We start from the raw sequence: 24,710 nt of genomic DNA, 5'->3' as shown, positions 1-24,710 counted from the left end.
CCCTGTCTTTCCCCTAGCGATGCTTTCTTATTGGGTCAACTCCTCGGGATTCCTACTCTCTTATAGGCTAAAGAGTGGAATGCTGGCCACGGATTGGCTACGCGCAGCATGAGTTTTCCCCCCACCGCCCCTCAATCGAGAGCTGTTGGTCCAAGATGGCGGCTGCCGCGGGGCCTGTGGGCGATGGGGAGCTGTGGCAGAGCTGGCTTCCTAACCACGTCGTGTTCTTGCGACTCCGCGAAGGTCTGAAAAACCAGAGTCCAGCCGAAGCGGATAAACCAGCGACTTCGACTTCACCTTCATGCCCGCCTCTGCCGCCGCATTTGCCGACGAGAAACCTGGTCTTCGGCCTCGGAGGGGAACTGTTCCTGTGGGACGCAGAAGGCAGTGCCTTTTTGGTGGTTCGCCTTCGAGGCCCCAGTGGTGGCAGCGTGGAGCCCCCTCTCTCCCAGTATCAGGTGCGCCAGTCTATCTTGAAAGCATTCAACCTTTTAGTTCGCTTCCCATCTTGGCTGCTTGTGGGTGTGTTAGCGGACTTGAGCAGGCGTCTTTTGGGAACGCCCCACTTCAAGTGGAAAGGTCCATCCTTCATTATTATTCCTCTGAACCAAGTTTATTGTCTCGGTCACTATCAGACGCTCAGAGGTGCTGGTGCTCTGAGTGGGAGAAAGGAGAAGGCCGTGAAATGATAAATGATCGGCGCTCTGAAGAAAAGAGCGTGATAAGTTTGGCGGAGATGTTTTTAGTGGTTTGGCCAAAAGAACCATGTTTAAAGAGGTGACCAACATTTTGGGTTATTGTGAGCTTTTTTTTTTTTTTTTTTTTTTTATTAATTGTGTATACATCATAAAGTTTTCTGCCTGCATGTATGCCTGCAGGCCAGAAGAGGGCATCAGATCTCACTATGGATAGTTGTGAGACACCATGTGGTTGCTGGAACTTGAACTCAGGACCTCAGGAAGAGCAGACAGTGCTCTTGATCCCTGAGCCATCTCTCTAGTCCTATTGTGAGCTTTAACACAGATTTAAAAGAACCAAATTGCCTGCTTGACATGAAAAAGGAAGTTCTGTTTTTGTTTCTGCTTTTTGCTCCTTTGGGTTCTCACTAACGGGTTCGTTTGCTGCCATGCAGGGAACTAAACACAAGCGCGCGCACACACACACACACACACACACACACACACACACACACACACACACCCCTTTGGCTTCCCCAGGGAACGCACCGGAGTTGGAACTCTGAGCTAGATCCTCAAACCTTTTTGGCATCGACGAGCAAATGAATGGCATGTCAAAGTGGATATAGTCAGAATGTATTCTAGACTTGCTGTGAGAACTATCATTACTTTATTAAAGTGTTCATTTGTAGTTCTCTTGTAAAGACATTTTTTTAAAGCCAGGACTGGTGATACAGGTCTTTAATCCCAGCACTGCCCGGTAGCAGAGGCAGGAAGATCTTTTTGAGTTTGAGGCCAGCCTGATCTAGATAGTTCAGAGACTACTTAGACCCTGTGTCAAAAAGAGAGAGGGGGAAAAAAAAAAAGGAACAAGCAAACAAAAAAAAACCCAAAATGTGGCATTCCAATGTAAAAGATCCAGTTCTCACTGGATTTGATGTAAGGTGCAGCCAGTGCTGTTGAGAAACTCTGTCAACATTTACATATCTACCTACTGTCAAGTTTCCATTAAGTATCAGAAACTCACAAATTATTTCAGTTAATTGTTTCTTTTGATTTTTAGAGAATGGTCCCACTGTGTAGCTTAAGCTGGTCTGGAATCACTATGTAGCCCAGGTTAGCCAGAACTCCTGCCTCAGTCTATGAGTGTTGCGTTTACGGATCAGAGTCAGGCCAGCTTTTGTGTGTGAGAGAGAGAGACAGACAGACACAGAGAGACAGACAGAGACAGAGACACAGAGAGACAGAAGGAGACAGAGAGAGTACACTTGGCTGTATGTGACAATCCTATGTTACCAGACTGACCACAAGCTCCTAATCTTAAGCAGTGCCCCAGCCAGAGTCCAGGTAGATACCCGGATCCAGCATGCTGTGTTCAGTTTCAGTTAATAGCAATCTCATTGCTATGTAGCATTCGATGCAGTAATAATTACTTTAAAACTTTTGTTGTATTATCTCATTTATAAACGCCAAAACAGAGGCTAGGCCTCCTTTATTTTTTATGACCAGTATCTGACGTAAACCTAGAGCAGGCAAGAGCTCCGTAATGTTTGTGACTAGCTTTGGAGGTGGGGGTCGGGCTTGAGACAGTTAACAGCCCTAGTTGTTCTAGAACTCAGTCTGTAGAGCACGCTTACCTCACTAACAGATCTGGAGGCTCCTGATCAGGATTAAGCCATGCACTACCACTGCCCATCTGTACAACAGACATTTAAAGACACATGGGCCTACAGATAGAAAAGCAATTAGAAATGTCATTGTATTCAAAGAAAGCCTTATTTGAAACGGTTTTGGCTTAGCATAATCCTCCATACCAAGGTAAATAATATTTTGACATTGACAGTCTCATCATTACTTACTAAGAATAAAAAGAAAATAGAAATCCAAAATGGTCCTAAAAAAAGAAATAGAAAGTACCAGTGTCAGAGTATTTTTGAGGATATGTGATGCTATGACAAATTATTGACACTCCCTTAAAATATCACTCTTTTATTAACTCCACATAGGTGAAGCAGTACTGCTTGTTGCAAAGCTCCTGAAGCTAATCCAGGGCCTTACTTGTAGCCTTGGGAGGCCTGAAACTCAAAGAGAGCCACCTGCATATTCTCCAGTGCGGGAATAAAGATGTGCACCATTTCACTTGGCCTGTCTTCTTTACTCGACAGTGCTGTTTATAAGATGGTTAGCTTTTAACACTTCTGAGTTTATTTACTAGGTATCAGGAGTTTGCTTGATGCCAGGAACACAGAGAGGATATTTAGGAGTGCCTACTAGGTTGTGTCAGGAGAAAGTTTAAAAGAGCATTTAGAATGTTTGAGACCTATGGTATTACCCAGAGTTGTATTGTAGAACTACAGAAAACATTCCTTTCTTCCCTGGCTGCAAGATCAGGGGTAATCTCAATCAGTCAATCAATCTCTCTCTCTTAAGGTTTTGTTTTTGTTTTTTAATTTTCTGGGTATACATGTTTCACTGCAAATGAGTGCATACAACATCTGTGTGCCTGGTATACACAGAAGCCAGAGGTTACAAAACCACCATGTGGTCTGGGATACCCAAGTCCTGTGGAAGAACAGCCCTATGGTTTTTATTTTCAGGGTGTGTGTGTGTGTGTGTGTGTGTGTGCGCGCGCGCGCGTGCGTGCATGTGTGTGCATGAGAGAGAGAGAGAATATGAGAATGAATATGAATACAGATGCTCCTGGAAGCCAGAAGAGAGTGTCTCATTTGCTGCAACTGTAGTTAATTATAGACAATATGAACCAAGAATATGGGTGCTGAAAACCAAACTCAGGTCCTCTGCAAGAAGAACAAGAGGAGCAAGTGCTTTTAAGTCTTAAGTCATCTATCTGGTATCTAGAGATATTTCTTGGGGAAATTGACACAATTAGTACATGTTATTAGTACAATGCTATTAGTACAATTAGTACAATGCTATTAACTTTAGGAAATTAAAGTCTGATTATGCATTTAAGCAACTCCCAAATATATTTATATTAAAATTAACCATGTTTACTAAATGGCTTTAATTTTTCAGAGATTACTTTGCATTAATCCACCCTTGTTTGAAATTCATCAAGTCTTGTTAAGTCCAACACAACATCATGTAGCACTTATAGGAACAAAAGGACTTATGGCATTAGAATTACCTCAGAGATGGGGGAAGGATTCTGAATTTGAAGGTGGGAAAGCAACTGTGAATTGTAGGTAAGTTGTATTTTCATTTAGTGTTTATCTCTGTAAGTCGCTAAGACCAGAAGTGGTTGAAATGTATTGAGGGTGCTACTGTTGAAATATTTGAACATTTGTATGGTCCTGCACACTGGCTTCCTGCAGGACTATTGTCCTTTTTTGTTCTTTAAATATTATTTATTTAATGTATATGAGTACACTGTAGCTGTCTTCAGATATACTAGAAGAGGGCATCAGATCCCATTACAGATGGTTGTGAGCCACCATGTGGTTGCTGGGAATTGAACTCAGGACCTCTGGAAGAGCAGCTGGGTGCTCTTAACTGCTGAACCATCTCTCCAGGCCCAGATCACTGTTTCTTAATTTTCAGAATAGTCATCATAGTATCTGCCATTATAGTTTTCTTACTTCATTAATTAGTAAAAGGACCAAACCAGAGGCAATATCAAAACACATTTGTAACTATGTGAACTGGGTGTGGTAATACACAAATGTAATCCCAGCCCTCAAGATGCTGAGCCAGAAGGGTTGTTGTGTGTTCAAGGCCAGCCTGGGCTACATTGTGAGGACCAGGCCTCATCTAGGCTGTATAGCAAAATACTGTCTGAACCGGCAAAATCAAAGTCTATAAAATATATCACCATAAGGTAGAAAATATTTGCATTTTGATTCCTTGGATAAATTCTTAGAATACTCTCAGAATGTCTTAAGAGAAGGAAAGGAACAGTGTTAAAATAGGTTAGAACATGTTTCATCCAAGTTCTATAAACAAATGTTCTTGAAAATTGTCTATTTTAGCACCATCCCGATTGCTGAGAGATTTTTCACCAGTTCTACCTCTCTGACTCTGAAGCATGCTGCATGGTATCCCAGTGAGATGCTGGATCCCCACATAGTGCTGTTGACGTCAGACAATGTGATAAGGTGACCTTTCCCTTACTTCATCATACCTTGTGAATGGGAAGGCTTTGTTCCTTACTTGTGTACTAAATAATTGCTCAGGATATCACAAATAAGTCTCTGAATGTAGTGATGTTTTTAGCTCATTGCCTATTGTAAAGCCATTTTCTCCCCCTTGAAATATTATCTTACTGTATGGACAAGGCTGGCCTTCACCTTACAGAGATCCACCTGCCTCTGCCTTCCTGCCTCACACATCTGCATCCCTAGTGCTGGGATTAAAGGCATGTGCCACCATGCCAGGCTCAATTTTCTGTTTTCTATTCACAGCTTTTACTAATATTTCTCTCCCTGCTGAATGATTGAGGGCTGATTGTTGAACCCTTAATGGAATCTTAAACAGATTTCATAACTTTCTGCTTACTTGTAGTTAGTAAAGGTGGTGCATGCCTTTAATCCCAGCACAGGTAAGGCAGAGGCAGGTAGATCTCTGAGTTCCAGGACAGCCAGGGCTACATAGAGAGGCTGTCTCAAAACAAAACAAAAAACTAACATTGTCTGAAGCCCATCAGAGTGGTACAAGTTTTTAATCCTAACACTCAGGAGATAGAGGCAGATAGATTTCTGGGAGTTCTCCACCAGCCTGGGTTACATACTGAGACCCTATCTCAAACAAAACAAAAAGACCCCAAGTGTATTCAGTTTAAAACTGTGATCTGAAGATTTCAAACTATGTACGTATGTGACCATTTCATGGGTCAAAACTGGGTCTTAAGGGAACTGAGAGTGGAGAAGCAAGCTGAGTCTGTCATCTTCCTTCAGTAATGTACAGTACATTCTGAGGTACATGGCAAAGTGTAAGGACTGGGGCTGCACTCTTCCTCTTAGCTCCTTTAAGATGAGCAGGGACGGCAGACAAATGAGGCAAAGAGACCTTACCTGTTAGCAATGAGTGTGATACCTGACCTTGGTTTAATCCAGTTCTGTCCATTGCTTATGACCTCTATAAATGTGGTGTCTATGCACAGATGGTGTGTGTTAGGGCACATTGTTTAACTTCCCAACTCCCTCATCATTGAGGACATCTGTATCCTACTGTCTTCTGTCTGTTGTCTGTGATCTAGGCCCTCAAGGTGGAAGATTCTCAAACTTGCTATATTCTTTTTTAAAAATTGCATTTAAAAGTGAGTGTGTGTGCACGCACCCACTCATGTGCACATCTACTATAGCTCACGTATGAAAGTCAAAGGACAGCTTGCTTACAGAACTTGATTCTCTCCTTCCACCATGTAGGTCTTGAGGATTCATCTCAGGTTGCCATGGTGCCAGGCAACCATGCCTTTACCTGCTGAGCCATTCTGACTGTCCTTTTATCTTTTTAACCTAAGTTCTACGAGTTTTCATGTGGACCCATACCAGTGCCCTTGATTTCCTCCAAGAGCTGCAGAAAATTAGATAGTAGTCCTTTCAGCTTTCTTACGGTGCCTTAGTATACCACCTTTAGAATTTCTAGAAAAATAGACACCTTAGACCCTCAGCTCTGACATGGCCGGTTCACCTGAGGATTTCTTTGATGATCAATAGGTTTCTTCCATTTATTTAGCTAGACCCTGAACACCGGTTTGTCTTATTATAGATACTGCTGCATCTTCTTCTTCTTCCTTCTAGAACCTTCTTGTCACCCGCTTAGCTTTGTAGTTGGAGTTAACAAAGAAGAAACAAAATTATCCTACTTCAAACATTACTCCCTACTACCAAGGACTCCTCGATATTCTATTATTTCAGCATCTTTTATGTATGCTAGAAAAGGAAGTGAGGGATGTAGCCTAGAGCTATAAGGAGGATGTCTGGCGCCACATAGCAAGGGTTCTGTTTAAAATACGGAAGCTTAATCCCCTTGTCCTAAGCCTTGGGCCTTGTTGGCCTTGGATGCTTGGCTGCACTTACTTCCTTTACCAACACCTGTCTGTGTCAACAGTGTTTGTATGTGCCTAAGTAGACCACAGTGAACATATTTATTTAGATCAAATTTTCAAAGAGCTCTTGCTAAAGAAATACTTATGTGACTTTTGGCTTGTTTTTGTTTATGTGAGACAGGATTTCATTATTTTTAGCCTTGGCTGTCCTGTAATTCACCATATAGACCAGGCTGGCCCCTAACTCACTGAGATCCACCTGCCTCTGCTTCTTGAAGCTCACATAGCCTGAAGCTCCAGCTCTAGGATATCAGGCACAGACCTATACACAATTTAAAATAAGTTGTCTTAAATTAAAATTATTTTGGTAAAAATAGTTCACTCTTTTTGGATACAGGGGGGCAGCTGTTGAAACAGGGTTTCTCTGTGTAGTTTTGGCTGTCCTTGAACTTATTCTATAGACCAAACTGGCCTAGAAGTGAGGACTAACTGCCTCTGCCTAGCTATTTCACTTCAATCTTTGAGAAAATAGGGATGACCTAATCTTGAGTCTTTTTATAACAAATGCCACTCAGTCTGCTGATCTCTGATCTGTAAAACACTAAGATATGGCCGCTGCTCTGAGGTTTTGTGTCTAGCAGACAGAAGACACCTAGTGTGACTGAAGGGAAGCTGGCAAGCTAGGAGCCCAGCGAGATGACTAGACCAGGATCTCCAGAGGGAGAGGATGGAGGTGCAGGCAGAGGCAGTAAATTATAGGCAGCAAATTGGAGGCAGTAGCTGCCTTAGAATTTTGATAAATGTGGTGGGAAATGTAGCTCAGTGGTCAAATACTTATGGATGGGGCCAGGGGTTCAACCCCCAACACTATTACCCTCTCTCCCCTCACATACAGTGTTGCTAAAGATAGCATTTCTTCAGGTCATAAACCTCCCTCTGACATAGTAAGCCGAGGAAGTAGGAAGCGTTGCCAGGAATAGCAAGATGTTTGACAATGATGTGGTGAGCTAAAAACTGGTGATTTGAGATTGTAAAAATTCTCTTAAAATTTATTTTAGATTTATTTTATGTGTGTGAGTGTTTCGCCAGCCTGTATGTATGTATACTGTATGTATGCCTGGTACCCAAGGAGGTCAGAAGAGGAAGGATCCCCTACAACTGGAGTTACAACGTGAGCCTCCATGTAGGTGCTAGAGATCAAACCTGGGTCCTCTGCAAGAGCATCAAATGCTCTCCACTGCTGAGCCCTCTCTCCATCAAATTAGGAGAATCCTCAAGAACTGAGTGCATGGGGGAAGGGGTTCCTTTTCTTGGAAATGAAAGAAAACTTCTATTTTGTTAAGACAGTGTCTTACTCTGTAATTCATGCTGCTCTGTAACCTGTAACCTGTGTAGCTTGTAACTTGCCTTAGCCTCCCAAGTGATAGAATTAGTGTGAGCTACCCTCCCTGGCTTCAAAGAGAACTCTTTTTTTTTTTCTAGAATTTACTCTCTGCGTGAGCCTCAGACACCAACTAAGGTGATTGTACTTTCGGAAGCAGAAGAGGAAAGTTTAATACTCAATAAAGGGTATGTTTTTATTCCTGTCATAAAATACTGAGTTTTTAGAGACTATAAATGCAGTTTTACCAGTAACTCCCAGAATTTCCAGAGGTGAGTTTTAGAATGCTTGGGGTATTATAACAAGAAGTTGTAAATCTGAATGTCACTATAACTGACAGCATGATCTCTTTTTGAGGTAATTCTAAAATATGACTGGCAGAAACAGTACATAATAAAATTTGAACAGTTTTAAAAGTGGCCAAGTGTTGGGCTGGAGACTTAACCATTGTGCTGTGTGGGTGAAGCTCATTGCTAAACTCCGCTCTGGATGGGAATAGACTCAGTCCTTCCGGTTAACAGATGCTTTGCTTTGTTGAGACAGGATCTCTAAATAACCTTGGCTGTCCTGGAACTCACCGTGTAGACCAGGCTAGCCTCAAACTCACAGACATACACCTGCCTCTGCCCCCTAAGTGCTGGGACTGAGGGTGTGCACCTCTATTCCTGGCTTTTCAGATTATCTTGTGCTGCCGTGAGCACATGGAGGGAAGGGGAGTAGGGATGGGGAGAGAAGGGACAGGGACAAAGAGGGCACGAGAAGAGGAAGAGTAAGAGGGAGAGGAGGGGGCAATCAGCCCCCTTTATAAAGTCAGGCACAGCTGGCTGTTGCCAGGCAACTGGGGGCCAGGTAGCTATGGGGTTGGAGCTTAGAATACCAATACCTCCCCCACCCTCTCTCCTTCCCCCCCCCCCCCCCCCCCCCCCGAGCTGGGGGCCAAACCCAGGGCCTTGCACTTCCTAGGCAAGCTCTCTACCACTGAGCTAAATCCCCAACCCCCCCTCTCTCCTTTTTTTCCTTATCTACTACATGTCCTACTCCTACCACAGATGAAATCATCCTTTGAATTCCAAAACCAAATCCTCTGGCCTCCTGATAGTCTTTCTGATGAGCACAACACATGGTCACGTGTAGTTTACATGGCTAGAATGAAAGCTGGTGCCAACATTTCCGGAATTTTCATTTAGTTATCTTAATGTGTAGTTTTTGTTCTGAACAGGATTCTTGAATATTTTATGCATCTTTATTGTTTTTTGATAGTTTGAGTACTTGGAAGTCCTAGTGGGAGTGATGGTGATATACTTAAGTCTGTGTTGGTTTCTTCCCGTCTTATAGTCATGTTGCTTTTTTGTTCATCTTTGATGATTGTTTACCATAAACATATTTCCTTGATCTTCAAATGTGGGGATATTGCGAGCCTGAGTTGGTATGATTCCCTTAATGTGTTTATCTCTTCTACTGCTGGGAACCAGGGGTTGCTCCAACCTGGAACAGTTTACTCCCTCGTTGTCCCAGCACTGAAAGCTTACTTAGATGTTGTGAGGAAACAGGGTGCCAACCTACGTCCCAACGCATCGTTTCCATAATGGGCAGGACCTGGGTCTTGAGTCAGGGCATATTCTGTCCTGTGGTTTCTGGAGCTAACCCAGTTGGGAGATAGGTGTTTTTGATTTGGTTATGATAGGCACAGTATGTATGTGTGTGTGTGTGTATGTATATATATATATATATATATACATATATATACATATATATATATATTATATATACATATATATATAATATATATGTATGTATGTATATGTATGTATGTATGTATATGTATATGTATGCACATGTATATGTATATATATATATATATGAGGCAGTAGAGAAAATAGAGTGATAAGAACTCTGCAGAATTCTGGAGGGAGAGGCAGCCTGGTCTACAAAGCAAGTCCAGGACAGCCAGGGTACGCAGGGAAACACTTTCTCAAAACAACAAAAGCAGACCTCTGCTGTGGCATCAGTCAACCTACCGGGCTCCAATCAAGCTTTCACCATGCCTGCCTTGGCATCTGAGAAAGTTTCCTAGTTACACTCAGCTTCTTTGTTTCTGTAGTGAAGCTGTGAATGTACCCGTGATGTGAAGAACTGGCTGAGCTCACTTCTCAGGGTATTGCACAGAGTGAAATGAATCATTCATTAGAAAGTGCTCAGCAACCTCGAATGTAGCTTTATATATATATAGTTACAGAATATAGTTAGGTAGAGTACTTACCTAACATGCACTAGGCCGACAGTTCAACCCCTAGTATGTAATTACGTCAACCTTTTCTATGCCTACCTCAGATCCCAAAGAATGTCTCGGAGGTCTATTTTTACTAATGAATGCCTTGGCCTGTGCCGGGTTCATTCCCACTAGCTTGTAACACAGTCATCTCATTTATACTAATCTCAGTTCTGCCACGGGTCTGCTTTGCTACCTCTCCTCAGTTTCTTACGTCTGTAACTTCCATGTAACTTCTCTTGATCCAGAAGTCCCACCTTACTATTCTGCCTTGTGCTGTAGGCCACAGACTTTTTATTTTAACCAGTCACAAGGTGCTATAGGCAGGGCAGGAAGGACAGAGACACATCTTCACACAGGGTACAGAAGCATCACTCCAACGAGATTGCTTAGCGTTTGTATAGGCATAGAGTAAGCATTCATACCTGTTTTCTGTCTGTCTGTCTGTCTGTCTGTCTATCCGTCTGTCTGTCTGTCTCTGTGTTTGTGTGTGTGTGTGTGTGTGTGTGTGTGTACACATAAGCTCATGTTGCATGCACATGTGTGCCTATGCCTCCTTCAAGGACTCAGTTCCCAACTTCTACCATGAGTATTACAGGGATCAAACATAGACAGTCAGTCTGCGAGTCGAGTAATTTCCCCGGAGTTCTTGCTGTTTTGAGACAGTTCTCACACTGAAGCTCCTCCCGAGACACGCAGTCACTTTAAATAGTGCTCCCACCAACACCCTCCGGGCCTACTTTCTCTATCACCACTTTCTTTCAGGAAAAATGGCACCCGTCTGTAATCTCAGCAGAAAGACTGTTAGAAGTTAAGTCAGTCTGTGTTCTATGTGACCTGGCGTAATAAAGCCAAAAGTAGCAACAACAACAAAAGTCATTTTCTGAATGTGTTATTTTTCCCTCTCACTAGAGAGCAGAGCCTTTGTTTTATGAACCCAGAACAGTACATGGCACACAGCACGTGGGAAATGTCTGTGGAATGAATACAGTTGTATTCATCTAGTTTTGTGTTCCCTTCCATTTCTTATATTTCCATATGTGTGTTGTGTCTACATATTTAACTACTTCAAAATGAAATTTTTTCATTTTTATAATAATTTATTCATAATAATGTTTGTTTTCAACCCTTATTTTTTAAATCTCTCTGCAGAAGAGCATACACAGCATCTCTAGGAGAGACGGCAGTGGCGTTTGACTTCGGGCCTCTGGTGACCGTCTCAAAGAATATGTTTGAACAGAAAGACAGAGAAGCAGTGGCGTATCCACTGTACATTCTGTATGAGAACGGGGAGACCTTCCTCACCTACGTCAGCCTGTTACACAGGTGAGGGACAGCCACTGTTGCTGTCTACATCACCACTGCTGAACTAAGATCCACACCTCTGTCTGAGGTATAGATGAGTATGGTGTACTTGATTATCTACTTCCTTGTGTATTTAAGGAAGTTGTATAATTTAAGATAAGACTAAATTTGGCTCACAAAGTCTAGTTAACTGAAAAGGCATTGTTTCACTTATGTAAACAAGCAGAATGGGTGGGTATGATTAGATGTAATCTGATATTGAAATTGTGGAGGAAAAGGCATGTATACACACAGACATAAGGATTCATTCCCTAGTAGTGGAACGCAGTAAGTACTGAACGGAAGGACATTATTCTGAGTATAGGAGTTGGGGGTTTTTGGAGAGGAGATGTAGTTTGGGACTCACCAAGTCTCAAGCAGAGTTAAACGAAGCATCAGGGAACACTTAGGCCATCTTAGCCACACAGAGGCATCCTAGACCAGAGTATGCAAAAGTAGATGCCACTCAAGGTTCAGTGACTTGACATCTCGGTCTAGAGCACTGAATTCATGTAAAAAAACAACAAATACTAGTTTCTGAGCAAAGCAGAAGGACAGGGAGGGACCAGAGTGGCTTACGTTTATACCTGCTGTGGGGGCAGGGGTGACAGTTAACATCTTTTTTAAAAATATATGAGATTTGCTTTCTTATTGTTGGGGGACTTTTGGAGGATTATTTTTCATTTGTTTGTTTGTTTGGCCTTAGATCTCAGGTTTAGTCATTGAGCCCAGAAAACAAGAGAGAAAAATGAGACCACACTCTGGAAGGATAGATATGTTGAAAGAAGCAGAGAACACACCGGAAACAAAATTGTCAGGAGCATTAACAGGATTAGGCAGCTGCACATGGAGTCACACGTGTCTCATCCCAGCACTTGGGAGACAGACAGACGTCTAGCCTAGTCTATAGAGTAAATTCCAGGATAACCAAGGCTGTGTAGAGAGACCCTGTCTCAAAAAAATAAATAAATAAAAAGACCAGGCAGCAGCAGTTAACTAGTGATGATAAAGCAGGTCAGGTTAATCTTTGGATTCAGAACTAGAATCATAGGTGATTTTTGCTAGAGTATTATCAGTGGAGTGTTAAAACGGGAACTAGTGTGGCTGGAGAGGTGGCTCAGCGGTTAAGAGCACTGACTGCTCTTCCAGAGGTCCTGAGTTCAATTCCCAGCAACCACATGGTGGCTCACAACCATCTGTAATGGGATCTGATGCCCTCTTCTGGTGGGTCTGAAGACAGCTACTGTGTACTCATAGAAATAAAATAAGTAAGTCTTTTAAAAAATTTTTTTTTAAATAAAGGGGAACCAGACTGGATGTGGTACAGGTCAGTAATTCCATCTCACCAAAGGCTGGCATAGCAGTCCTAAGTTTAAGGCTAGCCTAGACTATGTAATGGGACCTTGTCTTTATTTTTTCAGTTTTATCTGTATTTGATGTATATGAATGCTTTGCCTACATTTATGTGTGTGTACTGCACACAGGCAGTGCTGGCAGAGGCCAGAAGTAGACATCAGATCCCTGAAGCTGGAACTAGAGACATTTATGAGCCACATGTAGGTGTTAGGAATGGAACCCTGGTCCCCAGGATTAGCCACTGCTCTTAACCGATGAACCATCTATTCAACTCTTTGTCTCTTTGTTTTGTCTGGTAGTGTTAGTAGTTATGGGGGATGGGACCTCCAATCTTACCACTACCACTAGATGCCAGTCTGCCCCCTGAACCTCACAGTGTGACAGTCTACAGTGTCTTCAAAGGAATAGTGGCATTCTCCTAGAATCCTAGCCCTGGAAGCTACGAGATGGGGATCAGGAATTAAGGCAGCTAGATTATATAGAACTTTGTCTAAAAGGGAAAAAGAAACTAAACAAAGCAAAAATCTGGACTTTGCAGGCACTGCAGTTTTCCTTTCAAGGAAGGTGATCTCAGACCAAGAGTCACCACTGTTGGAGTCTGAGTGGGAAAATGACATGTGAAGTAGCAGTGACTGAAGGAAGACAAAAGTCAAAGAAGAGTAGGGACAGTTGCCTTCTGCGAGCATCTTCCTGATAATGTTTTTATTCTTCCTGTAGCCCAGGGAATATTGGGAAGCTGTTGGGCCCACTGCCTATGCATCCTGCAGCTGAAGATAACTATGGTTACGATGCCTGTGCTATACTCTGTTTGCCCTGTGTTCCCAACATCTTAGTCATTGCGACTGAGTCAGGAATGCTGTACCACTGTGTTGTACTAGAGGGAGAAGAAGATGACGATCAAACGGTGAGTGACAGGCTAATGTTGCTGTATTTCCTATCTTTAATAGCAGGTGTATTTTATAGGCCAGTTTGACTGCTTAATATGAGGAATTCTAGCTTACACGTGGCACTTCTGGTATTTTGGTAATTATATATTTTGTATAAGAATAATTTAGAGTTCATGAAATTATTTCTGACTGTCTTATTAAGGGTTTACACCTGCATCAGTAAGTTGAATTCTCTAAACAAAAGATTGCTTGGGGCTGGAGAGAGGGCTCAGGATAAGAACACTGGCTGCTCTCCAAGAACACCCAGGTTCAATTCCTAACAGGCACAGCCCACAGCTGATTGTAAGCCAGTATCAGGACATCTTAACACTCTCTTTTGGCCTCTGTGAGCACAGACATACTTGCAGATAAAACATGTGGGTAGGTTATTGTGGATATGGGTATGTGCTGAATAAAAGGTTAGACTATGTTTCTTAAAAACTTTTAAGGTGTTTTTTGTTTTGTTTTAATTTACTTTTTAAAAATAAATACTTGTTTAGAAAAAGGGCGGCCATGCTGGAAACTAAAAGTGATTGGTCTGCAAGCTATTTCTCTAACTGCTGTTCTTTGATTTTTGAGACAGTGTTTCACTATGTGGCTAAGGCTGCCTTAAACTTTTTATGGGCTAAGGTGGTCTGTGACTGAAATCCTCCTGCTTTACCGTGCCCAGTCAGTGCTGGGAGTGCAGGTGTGTGCCCGATTTCCTGTTCGTTTATTGACACCACTGTTAGTGGTGATTCTGGGCCTCCATAGTCTTGTTTTTATTTTGGGTTTTTGAGATAGGGTCTTCCTTATGTAGCCCTGCTTCCTTTGGGACTTACTACATAGACCAAGCAGACCTGGAACTCACAGAGATGAGTCTGCCTCTGCCTCCCACATATTAAAGGGATGCCTCATACCCAGCTGACTTCTGTAGTCCTTGGTAACAAGGTTTGGACCTTTGTACTAAATCTCTGGACCACTAGGCTGGCTTTTCCTCAGGCTTCTGATGTTTTTGTTGTTGTTGAAGGTTAACAGAGGAGATAGATGTTTAAGGATGGGTTAGGACTATCTGACCAAACATTTGAAAGGACTGTCTGACTTCTTTGTTACTGTATTTGTGTACATTTTCAAATTCATAAGAGGTCAAAAGTTCAGTCTTTGTGTTTTTAACAGTTAGAAAAATCCTGGGATCCCAGGGCCGACCTCATCCCTTCTCTGTACGTGTTTGAGTGTGTTGAGTTAGAACTTGCCCTGAAACTGGCGTCTGCAGAGGATGATCCCTTTGCTTCTGACTTTTCCTGTCCAATTAAACTGCATAGAGGTGAGATGTTTACCCGTTGTATTTATACTAATTTATCATTGTCGTTTGTTACTTACCACGTAGTCTGTCTCTGAGCTCACAACTTTTAAAAAGTTAATTAGATTCTTTCTGGACTTTTAGTTACTATGTAGTACACTCTTTCCTAGGCAAACTCAAGTTTTAACATACTCACCTTCATTGTGGCTCCACTTAATTGTGTGTGTGTGAAGTTTGGCATCAGAGGACAGCTCTCTGGTTCTTTCCATTTTACATGGATTCTGACGATCAGGTCTGTATGGTGGGCACTTTACTCACTGGTGCCACCCATATGTTTAATGATGACTTTTTCCTGATCCTAACAAAAGTTGACTTCACAGGCTGGCATAGTGGTCATATCTCTATTCTCAACACTCAGAAGGCTGAATCAAGACCATCTCAGATTATATATGAAAGCAGTATTCCTTATATAATAAAACTGCGAAGAGAAGTCACTAAGCATGTCTAGTTAGTGTTTTGAGCAATATAAAAATTAAGTATTAAGAGCTTGATAGGTGAGTACACAGTGAGGTGAAATAAGGTAAGGTATTTGGTTTCCTTATAAAGAACATAGGTCTTAATTACTATTGTATTGCTATGAAGAGACACCATGACCAAAGCAACTTTTTTTAATTAATTTTTATTTAGATGAGTGCACGGTCGCTCTCTTCAGACCCACCAGAAGAGGGCATCAGATCCCATTACAGATGGTTGTGAGCCACCATGTGGTTGCTGGGAATTGAACTCAGGACCTCTGGAAGAGCAGTCAGTGCTCTTAACCGCTGAGCCATCTCTCCAGCCCGTAGAGTCCCATTCTTAATCCTTTACTTTGAACACCTAAAAATAAATATGAAATGGTTTACCTGATAGAAAATATGTTTAGAAAATTACATTTCAGACCAGGCCTGGTGATGCACACCTTTAGACCTACTAGCATAGCAAGAGGAAGATAGATCACTGTGAATTCGAAGCCAACCTGGTCTACACACACCATCAGGCCAGCAAGGGCTTCTTAAGATACTGTCTCAAAAGAATTACGAAAAGAAAGTAATATTTACATTGTGTCTGTTGGTGGTAGTGTAAGATTTATTAATTATGTATACAATGTTCTGCTTACATGTATGGCTGCAGGCCAGAAGAGGGCAACAGTGCACAAATATGGAAATCCTGTAGACAGTTCCATCACCATATGTTTTTACTGGGGTAAATTCTTCAGGTTTCCTAGTTGCTACCTTTAATCTCTGATGATCCTACTTATAGATCCCAAGTGTCCTTCGAGATACCACTGTAGCCATGAAGCTGGCGTACACAGCGTTGGGCTGACTTGGATTCACAAACTGCACAAATTCCTTGGATCAGGTGAGTTACTAAGTTTCTGTGTTTCCCAGTAAGTTTCAGAGAGTCTGACAAAACATAGTGTGGAGAAGAAAACAATAGAATCAGTGAAACTAAAGGTTCTTTAGAAGGGTGGTCATCATCAGAGCTGATGAACCTTTAGCCAGAGACCAAATATTAGAACAAAAAAAATTAAAATTACTATAGTCAGAAAACAAAGGTAGATTATTATTAAGCCTGTAGAAATTTAAAATTTTTAAGGGAAAACTGAACTTGGTGATTAGAAGGCCTAGATGAAATGAATGGACTTCAGAACTGATTGGAATGTGAGGAGGGGGACACCACTTGCCCAAGACCAAGTGACTTTACATTTAAAATACTGATTCTCCATGAGCTTCCCCCAAAAGACAGCACTTCTTACCTCAACCTGTAATACCAAAGCCAAGCAATTTTACAAACTAGAGTCAAATATGTTTGACAAATATAGACACAAAAAATTGACTTTTATTTATTCCAGAAATTCAGGCTTTCTTTAGCATCCAGCTCTATGAGTTAACATAAAATAGAATACAAGGGGGTCTGGGGATTTAGCTCAGTGGTAGAGCGCTTACCTAGGAAGCGCAAGGCCCTGGGTTCGGTCCCCAGCTCCGAAAAAAAGAACCAAAAAAAAAAAAAGAAAAAAAAAAAATAGAATACAAGGGACAAGTGTGATTTTTTTTTTCATATATAAAAAAATTAAGATTTAACATCTTTTCATGTTAAAAACAATCAAAAGGGCTGGAATATAGCTCAGTGGCAGATCGTTTGCCTAGCATTTAAAATTGATTCTGATCCTCCATACTACTTAAAACAAAAAAAAAAAAAACAAAAAAAAAAATCAAGAAACTAGTTTTAGAAAGGAATTTCGTCAAAATAATAAAGAGCACCTATGAAAACCTGACAGCAGACACCATGCTGAATGAAATGTTTTTTGTTTTTGAATATATTTATTTTTTGAGAGCCATCCATGCAAGTGTATTTTGATCATCATCACTCCCTCACACACACATCTTCCCTAACTCCTCTCAGACCCATTTCTCAAGCCTAAAGCCCCCTTCCAACTTCATGTCTTTTTTTTTTGTTGTTTAAAGTAGCCTAAGTCCAAACTGTACTGCCTGTACTCTCATGTATGTGGTACCGTGCATTTGAACATGTCACCTCCTGGGAGCCGCACACCTTAAACTGGCTCACCCTCTCCCAACAGCCAGCAGCTCTCAATAAATGCTCAGCTGGCTTTGTCTGAAAAGTGCGCCCTTCGAATAGCAGTGGCTGAGACAACTTAGAAACATTTAAGAAATGACAGCACGTTCACTGGAAGCTTTGTGTAAGGATATTAATTTCTATAATGTGTCCTTTTGTAGATGAAGAAGACAAGGATAGTTTACAGGAGCTCACTGCTGAGCAGAAATGCTTTGTGGAGCACATTCTTTGTACAAAGCCGTTGCCATGCAGGTAAAGACCCTCCTCACTTGTGAGAGTGTCATGGTTATCAGGTATTTACCTAAAGCTTTCTTGTGCTTCAGAACCACTCCACAGTTTCTTGTATCCCCCAACTGCAGCTGGTCATTTTCTCTTAGATAATTTTTTATTTTCTTGTCTTAAATTCTTCAGAGAAGGGTCCCTTAATTCTCCAGGCTAATTTGGGGCTTTCTTGGTAGCATATCTCCCAACCCCACCTCTCATGGGCATGTGTGCTATGAAGGTAGTTTCTTATCTTTTTATTAGGATTCTGTTGGCTTTGTGCCTGCTTAGAGTATAAGAGTGCCTAGCGGATATTCAGTGGTGTTGGTGAGTAAAGAGAGGTGCATAGAAGAGTCTAATACACTTTTATGTGTATGGGTCTAAAGTTTGGAATGGTCTGTGGTAGCAAAAGTGTCAGCATTGGAGCTGTGCTTCTGACAAATGTTGACCAGGAAAAGATCTGGAGTCAAAAAGGAGACTTGATAACAAGCAACACATAATTCTGAGCACTGAGTGGAGCAGCAGAGCCCAGAAGGAAACTTGAGGAAAGGGTTCAGAGAACCCAGATCGGAAGTGTGACGAACGCAAGAAGCTATTTACAAGAAGACAAAGTAGTATTGGATAAGCACTACCAGGCCATAGAGTAGAGACTCAGCACAGTACTGGAAGGATTGAGGAATGACAGCAAAATGTACCAGGTTAGTAACTGGACAGGAACTATAGCCTTACTTGGCTGGAGAGATGGCTCTGCAGTTAAGAGCAGAAGACCCAGCCTCAGTTCCAATAGCCACAGCTCACACCCACCTGTAACTCCAGTAACTGGGAGTCTGATGCCTTCTCCTGGCCTCTCTCAGCACCAGACACACTTGGTACAGAGACATGCAGGCAAGACACCCATACACATGAATAATTGTGTAAAATGAGAGTAAGGCAAGGACATGGCAGTGTGAGATGGGACTCGTGGTTTACGAACATGGAGGCTTCTGTGACTGCTGCTGCCTCCTCCCCTTTTTTCTTCAAGGGCCTAGGGCCCTGTGTATGCTAGGCACACATTCTATGGCTGAACCGTAGCCTTGGTTTTCTTTTTCTTCCTGACCTATACTGGCTACATGTTGTATACATACATTTTTGTATATAGATTATATACTGACAACTGAATAGAAGTTTATTGAGAAGTATAGACTTTGGTTAATTTTACTGTGTGATGTTTATTTACAGGTTTTTCTTTCTTTTTAGATAAAGTTTACTTTAGAAAGAGACATAAGGGCTGGGGATGTCTGTGGGTGACAGGACTTGCTGAACAATAAGATCTGAGTTCAGATTTCTGAGTAGACGTAAAGAGCTAGGTGTGGCTAGGTCCTATGTCTCCCTCTTCCTAATAGGAACAGGAACAGGAGGATAACTAGGACTTGCTGGTTGCCAGCATAGCTCCGTGAGACCCTAGCTCAGGGACCAAAGTGAAGCTGTGCCTACATACAGGTGTGTGAACAGGCACTTGTGTGTACACTCCACTCTCTCACATGGTTGCTGCTAGAAAATAAAGAACAGGTTAAAGGGAGCCAGATTGGGCACAGTGAAGCTTCCCATAAAGCCACAGTAGAGAATGTTTGACGGACAAAACAAAACATGAGCTTGTCTGTAAGCTGAAAGGAGATCCATAATGGGACACTTTGAAACTGTACGGTTGATGGCACACTTCAGATGCGAGTGACAAGAGGTGGCATTGCCACTAAGGTGTAGCAATGTGGTTAGGCACAGGGAGAATGGGCATGTAGACCAGTTAATAAGGCACATTGGTAGAGACAACAGTTCCTATTTGAGACCCTTGTTTTTTCCCCACTTCTGGTGAAAGAAATAGAAGGAAACAGTGCTGTGCACACCACATGAAATGAAGCTGTCCTGTGGCAGGTGTTGGGTCACTGGGTATGTAAGATTCCAAAGCCCTGTTCACTCAGATCTCTGAGCAGTTTGTTGGCACTGGACAAGGTTCACTGAGATAGATGGGCCTTACATGTTAGTGGGGAGAAAGACATATAGGCTGTGTATGCCTGGGTAACTGGCAAATAGCTTATAGATTGCTAAGTGGGAGCTTGGTTTAAACTGATCAGAGTACATTGTGTTTCCAAGTAACCATGTTTGTGGTGATTACTACATTGACAGTCTGAACGTCACAGGCCCCAAAAGGCCATGGACCAGTCATACAGTTGCTATTGGTTCTGGTGCACTTGCTGCTTTGTAACTTACCTCTGACTGTCTCTCTCTAGGCAGCCAGCTCCAATTCGAGGATTCTGGATCGTCCCGGATATCCTGGGGCCCACAATGATCTGCATCACCAGTACCTATGAATGTCTCATAAGGCCTTTATTGTATGTCCCATTCTGTATTAGTCACATAGCTCTCTTTAATTCTGCCAAATCAAAGGTAGAAAAATGCTCTTAATTCCTAGTTTGACTGACTCTGTATAAGCTTTGGCTTCTGAATTTAGTCGGTATTTCTGTTTTCTTCATCTCTGAAAAGTTTCATTTTAGACATTGTGGGATTTTTTTGACTTGTTTTGCCTCCTAAGAATCATAGCTTTTCTGTTCTGTTTTTGGGATAGGGTCTTAGTCTGCAGTCATGCTGGCCTAGAACAGGCTTTACCTTATCTGAGATTACTATTGTGATTCCTTGCACCCAGCTAGAGATTTTCTCCCCAGTACAGAGGATTGAGACACTGAACTGCACTGTTGGAATTGGATTTAATTGACTGCTACTTGTCAGGCTCAGGTATAAGATGTTTTCCTGTATGCCCTCCTGGACACGTAAGAGAAGCCCCAAGGAATCTAATGATTCCGTGTAATAGAAGAAGGCTTAAACAAGTCATTGGTTGCACATAGCTCTGGTGTACGTGAGGGTCTGCCTGGTCTCTTTTTTTGCCAGCCTCAGAGGGACATCAGACTATGCAAACTCTGATAGAAAAAAAAGCTGAGTTTATGGATTAAGTTGTAGTCACCATTTTCCTTTTCCAACAGCCTTGGAAGGTTGGGTCTTATAAATGTAGGAATAGACATGAAAACCAAGTCACTGGGGTGTCAAACATGAGACCCTCCAGTCCCTTGGTGTCCATTCAGAACAGGTATTTCTGAATACTGGCAGAAGTGTGAAGGGTTTGCATTCAGTTACTATTCTTACGTGTTTTTTAGAGATTGACCAGTTACACTGTTTGACAAGAAAAAAAAAAAAGACATTAAAATTCTAGCAAATTTAAACAAAAGAAATACTAGGAAAACATTTGGTGAGACAGGCCTTTGTAGGTAAGAGTGCTTGTCACTGACTCTGACAACCTGAGTTCAGTTCCCAGAACCCATGTGATGTAGAGAAAGAGAAAACTCTCCTTTAGACTGTCCTCTGACCTCATACATGTGCTGTACCATGCTGTGCACATGCACATAAAACAGATAATAGGGAAAAGCAAAATCTGGGGATTAACTTTTTTTTATAAATCCATTATATACCTACCTTTAGTGTTTTTTAAAAAGCTGGTCGGTCACACTATTTGGATAATAAAAACATCAATCCCAAAGAGAAAACTCTTTAATTATCAGGATAATTTTTAATCATATTTCTGCTAACTGCCTGAAATACCAGTTGTCTACATACTAACACTGATTTACAAAGCTCTTCCAAAGATGAATTGGTGCCTTCAAAGTATGGTACTTACCTGCTGCCAAAAGCCACAGACCTTTGCGCTTTCTCAGAAATTGCCTTTGGAAATGTTTGAGTGTAATTTTTAGAAAGCAAATTACGTAGAAGCAAATCTAGTACACAGCAGTCCTCTGGTCCCACCCCAGCTTTCATCTAAACCAGACCCAAAAACAGCTTGGTTAGTGCTTTGCAAGATCTTGCCTTGATCTTTTCAAAAAGAATTTTAAGTCCAGCATGCATTTTGAGTCAGAATGCTCAAATAGCAAGATCAGAGTTCCCCAAGATGACCTTTTAGGCCAGAACACACGTTCTTGTAGTTTTCCAAAAACAGTGTGTCTTTTAGGTTCTAGGTCCTCGGGTTTTAGAGAAATGTGGCTAGGAACTCTGTAGTGACCAGACTTGTTTGTTTTGCAGAAGTACAGTCCACCCAGCATCTCCTCCCCTGCTCTGCACCCGGGAAGATGCTGGAGTGGCAGAGTCTCCACTGCGCATCCTGGCGGAAGCCCCAGACTCCTTTGAGAAGCATATTAAACGAATCCTGCAGCGCAGCGCCGCCAACCCGGCACTTCTCAAGTACGAGATTTAGGGCACACAACTTCTAACCGGTCTTCTTGGTTAAAATGGGGATTGAACTTAGGGTTTTGTGCTTACTACCAAGTGTTTATCATTGCTTTTGGGTCATTTCTGTCCTTACTGTGGTGCGGTGGGAGGGGACTTCAGCTGGTCTAGGACTTGTCTATTTGGTTGTTTTCCTGGCTAACGAAAATGACCAACTGTTCTTCAAGGTCATCTGAGAAGGACTTGGCTCCCCCTCCCGAGGAGTGTCTTCAGCTGATCAGCAGGGCCACCCAGGTGTTCCGAGAACAGTACATCCTCAAGCAGGACCTGGCCAAGGAGGAGATTCAGCGGAGGTACTGCCTGTGGTGAACAGCCTCTAGTCCTTGCTAGGGGTTGGCTCAGTTATCGTCTGTGGAAGCCTGGCTTTCCTTTCAACTTGACTACTGCTTCTTTTTGAAGGGTCAAATTATTATGTGACCAGAAGAGGAAGCAACTAGAAGATCTCAATTACTGTCGAGAGGAGAGGTGGGTATCAAACCCGAGAGGAGAGGACTGACACAGAGTGGTGCACGCTACTCACTCGGGATGCTGTGCCACATCATGGATCCCAAAATTTCTCATTTCTTTAGAAAAAGTCTCCGGGAAATGGCCGAGCGCTTAGCTGACAAATATGAAGAAGCCAAAGAAAAACAAGAAGATATCATGAACAGGTCAGGGGTCATGAAGCATCAGTTCCCTGCCTGCACAGGGTTAAGGATGCTATGAGTACCTGGGTACCGTAGTGTCCGTAAACCTATACAGTAGAATGGATCCTCAACCCTTTGAAGTATAAAAGAAGATACTGTCCCCAACCCCTTCTCTATTGTCTCCTCACACACCAAATTCTTGAATTACAGACTTTCTCTTATAATTAGCAGTCTTTACTCACATTTCCTTCCTTTCCTTAAGGATGAAAAAAGTGCTTCACAGTTTTCACACTCAGCTCCCAGTCCTCTCGGACAGTGAGAGAGACATGAAGAAAGAGCTACAGCTGATACCTGACCAACTTCGACATCTAGGCAATGCCATCAAACAGGTAAGAATGGGGCAGGCTGGCTAATCCAGGAAATAGTTTTATGTAAAATGTGAACAGTAAAACAGATACTATAAAAATGTGTGGCAACTCCATCAAAATATATGTGTTCTGTTTGATACTTGAGGTTACTATGAAAAAAGATTATCAACAGCGAAAGATGGAAAAAGTGCTGAGTCCTCAGAAACCCACCATTACTCTCAGTGCCTACCAGCGAAAGTGCATTCAGTCCATCCTGAAAGAAGAGTAAGTCGATGCTTTCCTATCAGCTACTGTTGTGAGGCAGGCTTTCCCTGGCAGTATACCAAAAGCTGCCTGTCTGCCTAGATAAGAATTCTGAGTCGAGGCATTTGCTTGCAGATTGGCGGCACAAAAGACAGAGGCTTAGATGAATATGGTGGGGTGGCAAGTAGTGGCTCTCCTATAATTTTGTATAATCAAAAGTACATCCCAGTTATGACTGGCAGTGTTCCTGGGGCTGTGCTTTAGCTCAGTGGCTGATGTCCTGGGTTTAGTCCCCAACACCACACAGAAAACCACTGCTGTCCGCCTGAAACCTTTTCAGGTTATTTAGTATTAGCAAAGCCACTCTTAAGTCTGTTGCAACACTTAAAGAGTTTGAATTCTTACAACTGGGCATGGTGCTGCACACCTTTAATCCCAGCATTTGGGAAGCAGAGGCAGATGGATCTCTGAGTTTGAGGCCAACCTGATTTATAGAGCAAGTTCCAGGACAGCCAGGGCTACAAAGAGAAATCCTATCTAGAATGGTGGGGGTCCTTGCAGCTCCGTACTAAGAGGTCATCTTACTCATTTTTATAAATTGAGTCATTTGATGACTTTGCAGGGGTGAACACATACGAGAAATGGTGAAGCAAATCAATGATATCCGAAATCATGTCAACTTCTGACACCACCTGAAGTTAAGGACAGCTGAAGGCTTACAAGCCCGTGCTGCAGAACAAGCAGGCAGCATAATCTAATTTATAAAGACGAATTTGGATAAACTATGGTGTGGTTATTCTTTTGTTATTCCTTTTGTTTTATAATACTTGAATAAATTTTTATTCAAAATTTCGACTTTGCTTTTATTTAAAGTCTATGGGTTGGTTGGTTGGTTGGTTTTAATTCTGGTTTTTTTTTGTTTGTTTGTTTGTTTTCGGAGCTGGGGACCGAACCCAGGGCCTTGCGCTTCCTAGGCAAGCGCTCTACCACCGAGCTAAATCCCCAGCCCCTTAATTCTGGTTTTAATTCAGCTCCTGCTGCACAGCCAGGTCCATCCA

General features: G+C 42.2%; 1 protein-coding gene and 1 long non-coding RNA gene across 4 annotated transcripts; one reads left to right on the top strand and one right to left on the bottom strand.

Annotated features, from left to right (window-relative positions):
• Window positions 1–138: 138 nt before the first annotated feature.
• On the top strand, window positions 139–24,504 carry Nup88 (nucleoporin 88). The gene is made up of 17 exons (NM_053616.1): window positions 139–458; window positions 3,714–3,883; window positions 4,667–4,792; window positions 8,167–8,253; window positions 11,487–11,660; window positions 13,752–13,938; window positions 15,116–15,263; window positions 16,539–16,637; window positions 18,014–18,104; window positions 20,378–20,479; window positions 22,212–22,370; window positions 22,583–22,708; window positions 22,815–22,880; window positions 22,985–23,065; window positions 23,304–23,430; window positions 23,555–23,673; window positions 24,275–24,504. The coding sequence occupies exons 1-17, from the start codon at window positions 156–158 to the stop codon at window positions 24,336–24,338; spliced, it is 2,229 nt and encodes a 742-aa protein (NP_446068.1). The 5' UTR covers window positions 139–155; the 3' UTR covers window positions 24,339–24,504.
• Window positions 15,903–24,646, bottom strand: LOC148002945 (uncharacterized). 3 transcript variants are annotated; one of them, XR_015631779.1, is made up of 4 exons: window positions 22,936–23,023; window positions 20,358–20,520; window positions 16,396–16,681; window positions 15,910–16,115 (listed from the first exon to the last, which is right to left on the bottom strand). It is a non-coding gene; the product is annotated as an uncharacterized LOC148002945 (long non-coding RNA). The 3 variants fall into 3 exon arrangements; XR_015631778.1 differs by lacking the exon at window positions 16,396–16,681 and having other exon boundaries at window positions 15,903–16,115; window positions 22,936–24,646; XR_015631780.1 differs by lacking the exons at window positions 16,396–16,681; window positions 22,936–23,023 and adding an exon at window positions 21,814–21,950 and having other exon boundaries at window positions 15,905–16,115.
• Window positions 24,647–24,710: the final 64 nt, after the last annotated feature.

Source organism: Rattus norvegicus, chromosome 10, assembly GCF_021556685.1.
Source record: "Rattus norvegicus strain SHRSP/BbbUtx chromosome 10, alternate assembly SHRSP_T2T, whole genome shotgun sequence".
In the NCBI taxonomy this organism is placed as follows: Eukaryota; Metazoa; Chordata; class Mammalia; order Rodentia; family Muridae; genus Rattus; species Rattus norvegicus.
Note: the sequence above shows the minus strand (reverse complement) of the source record. Positions and strands in the feature narration are given on the sequence as shown.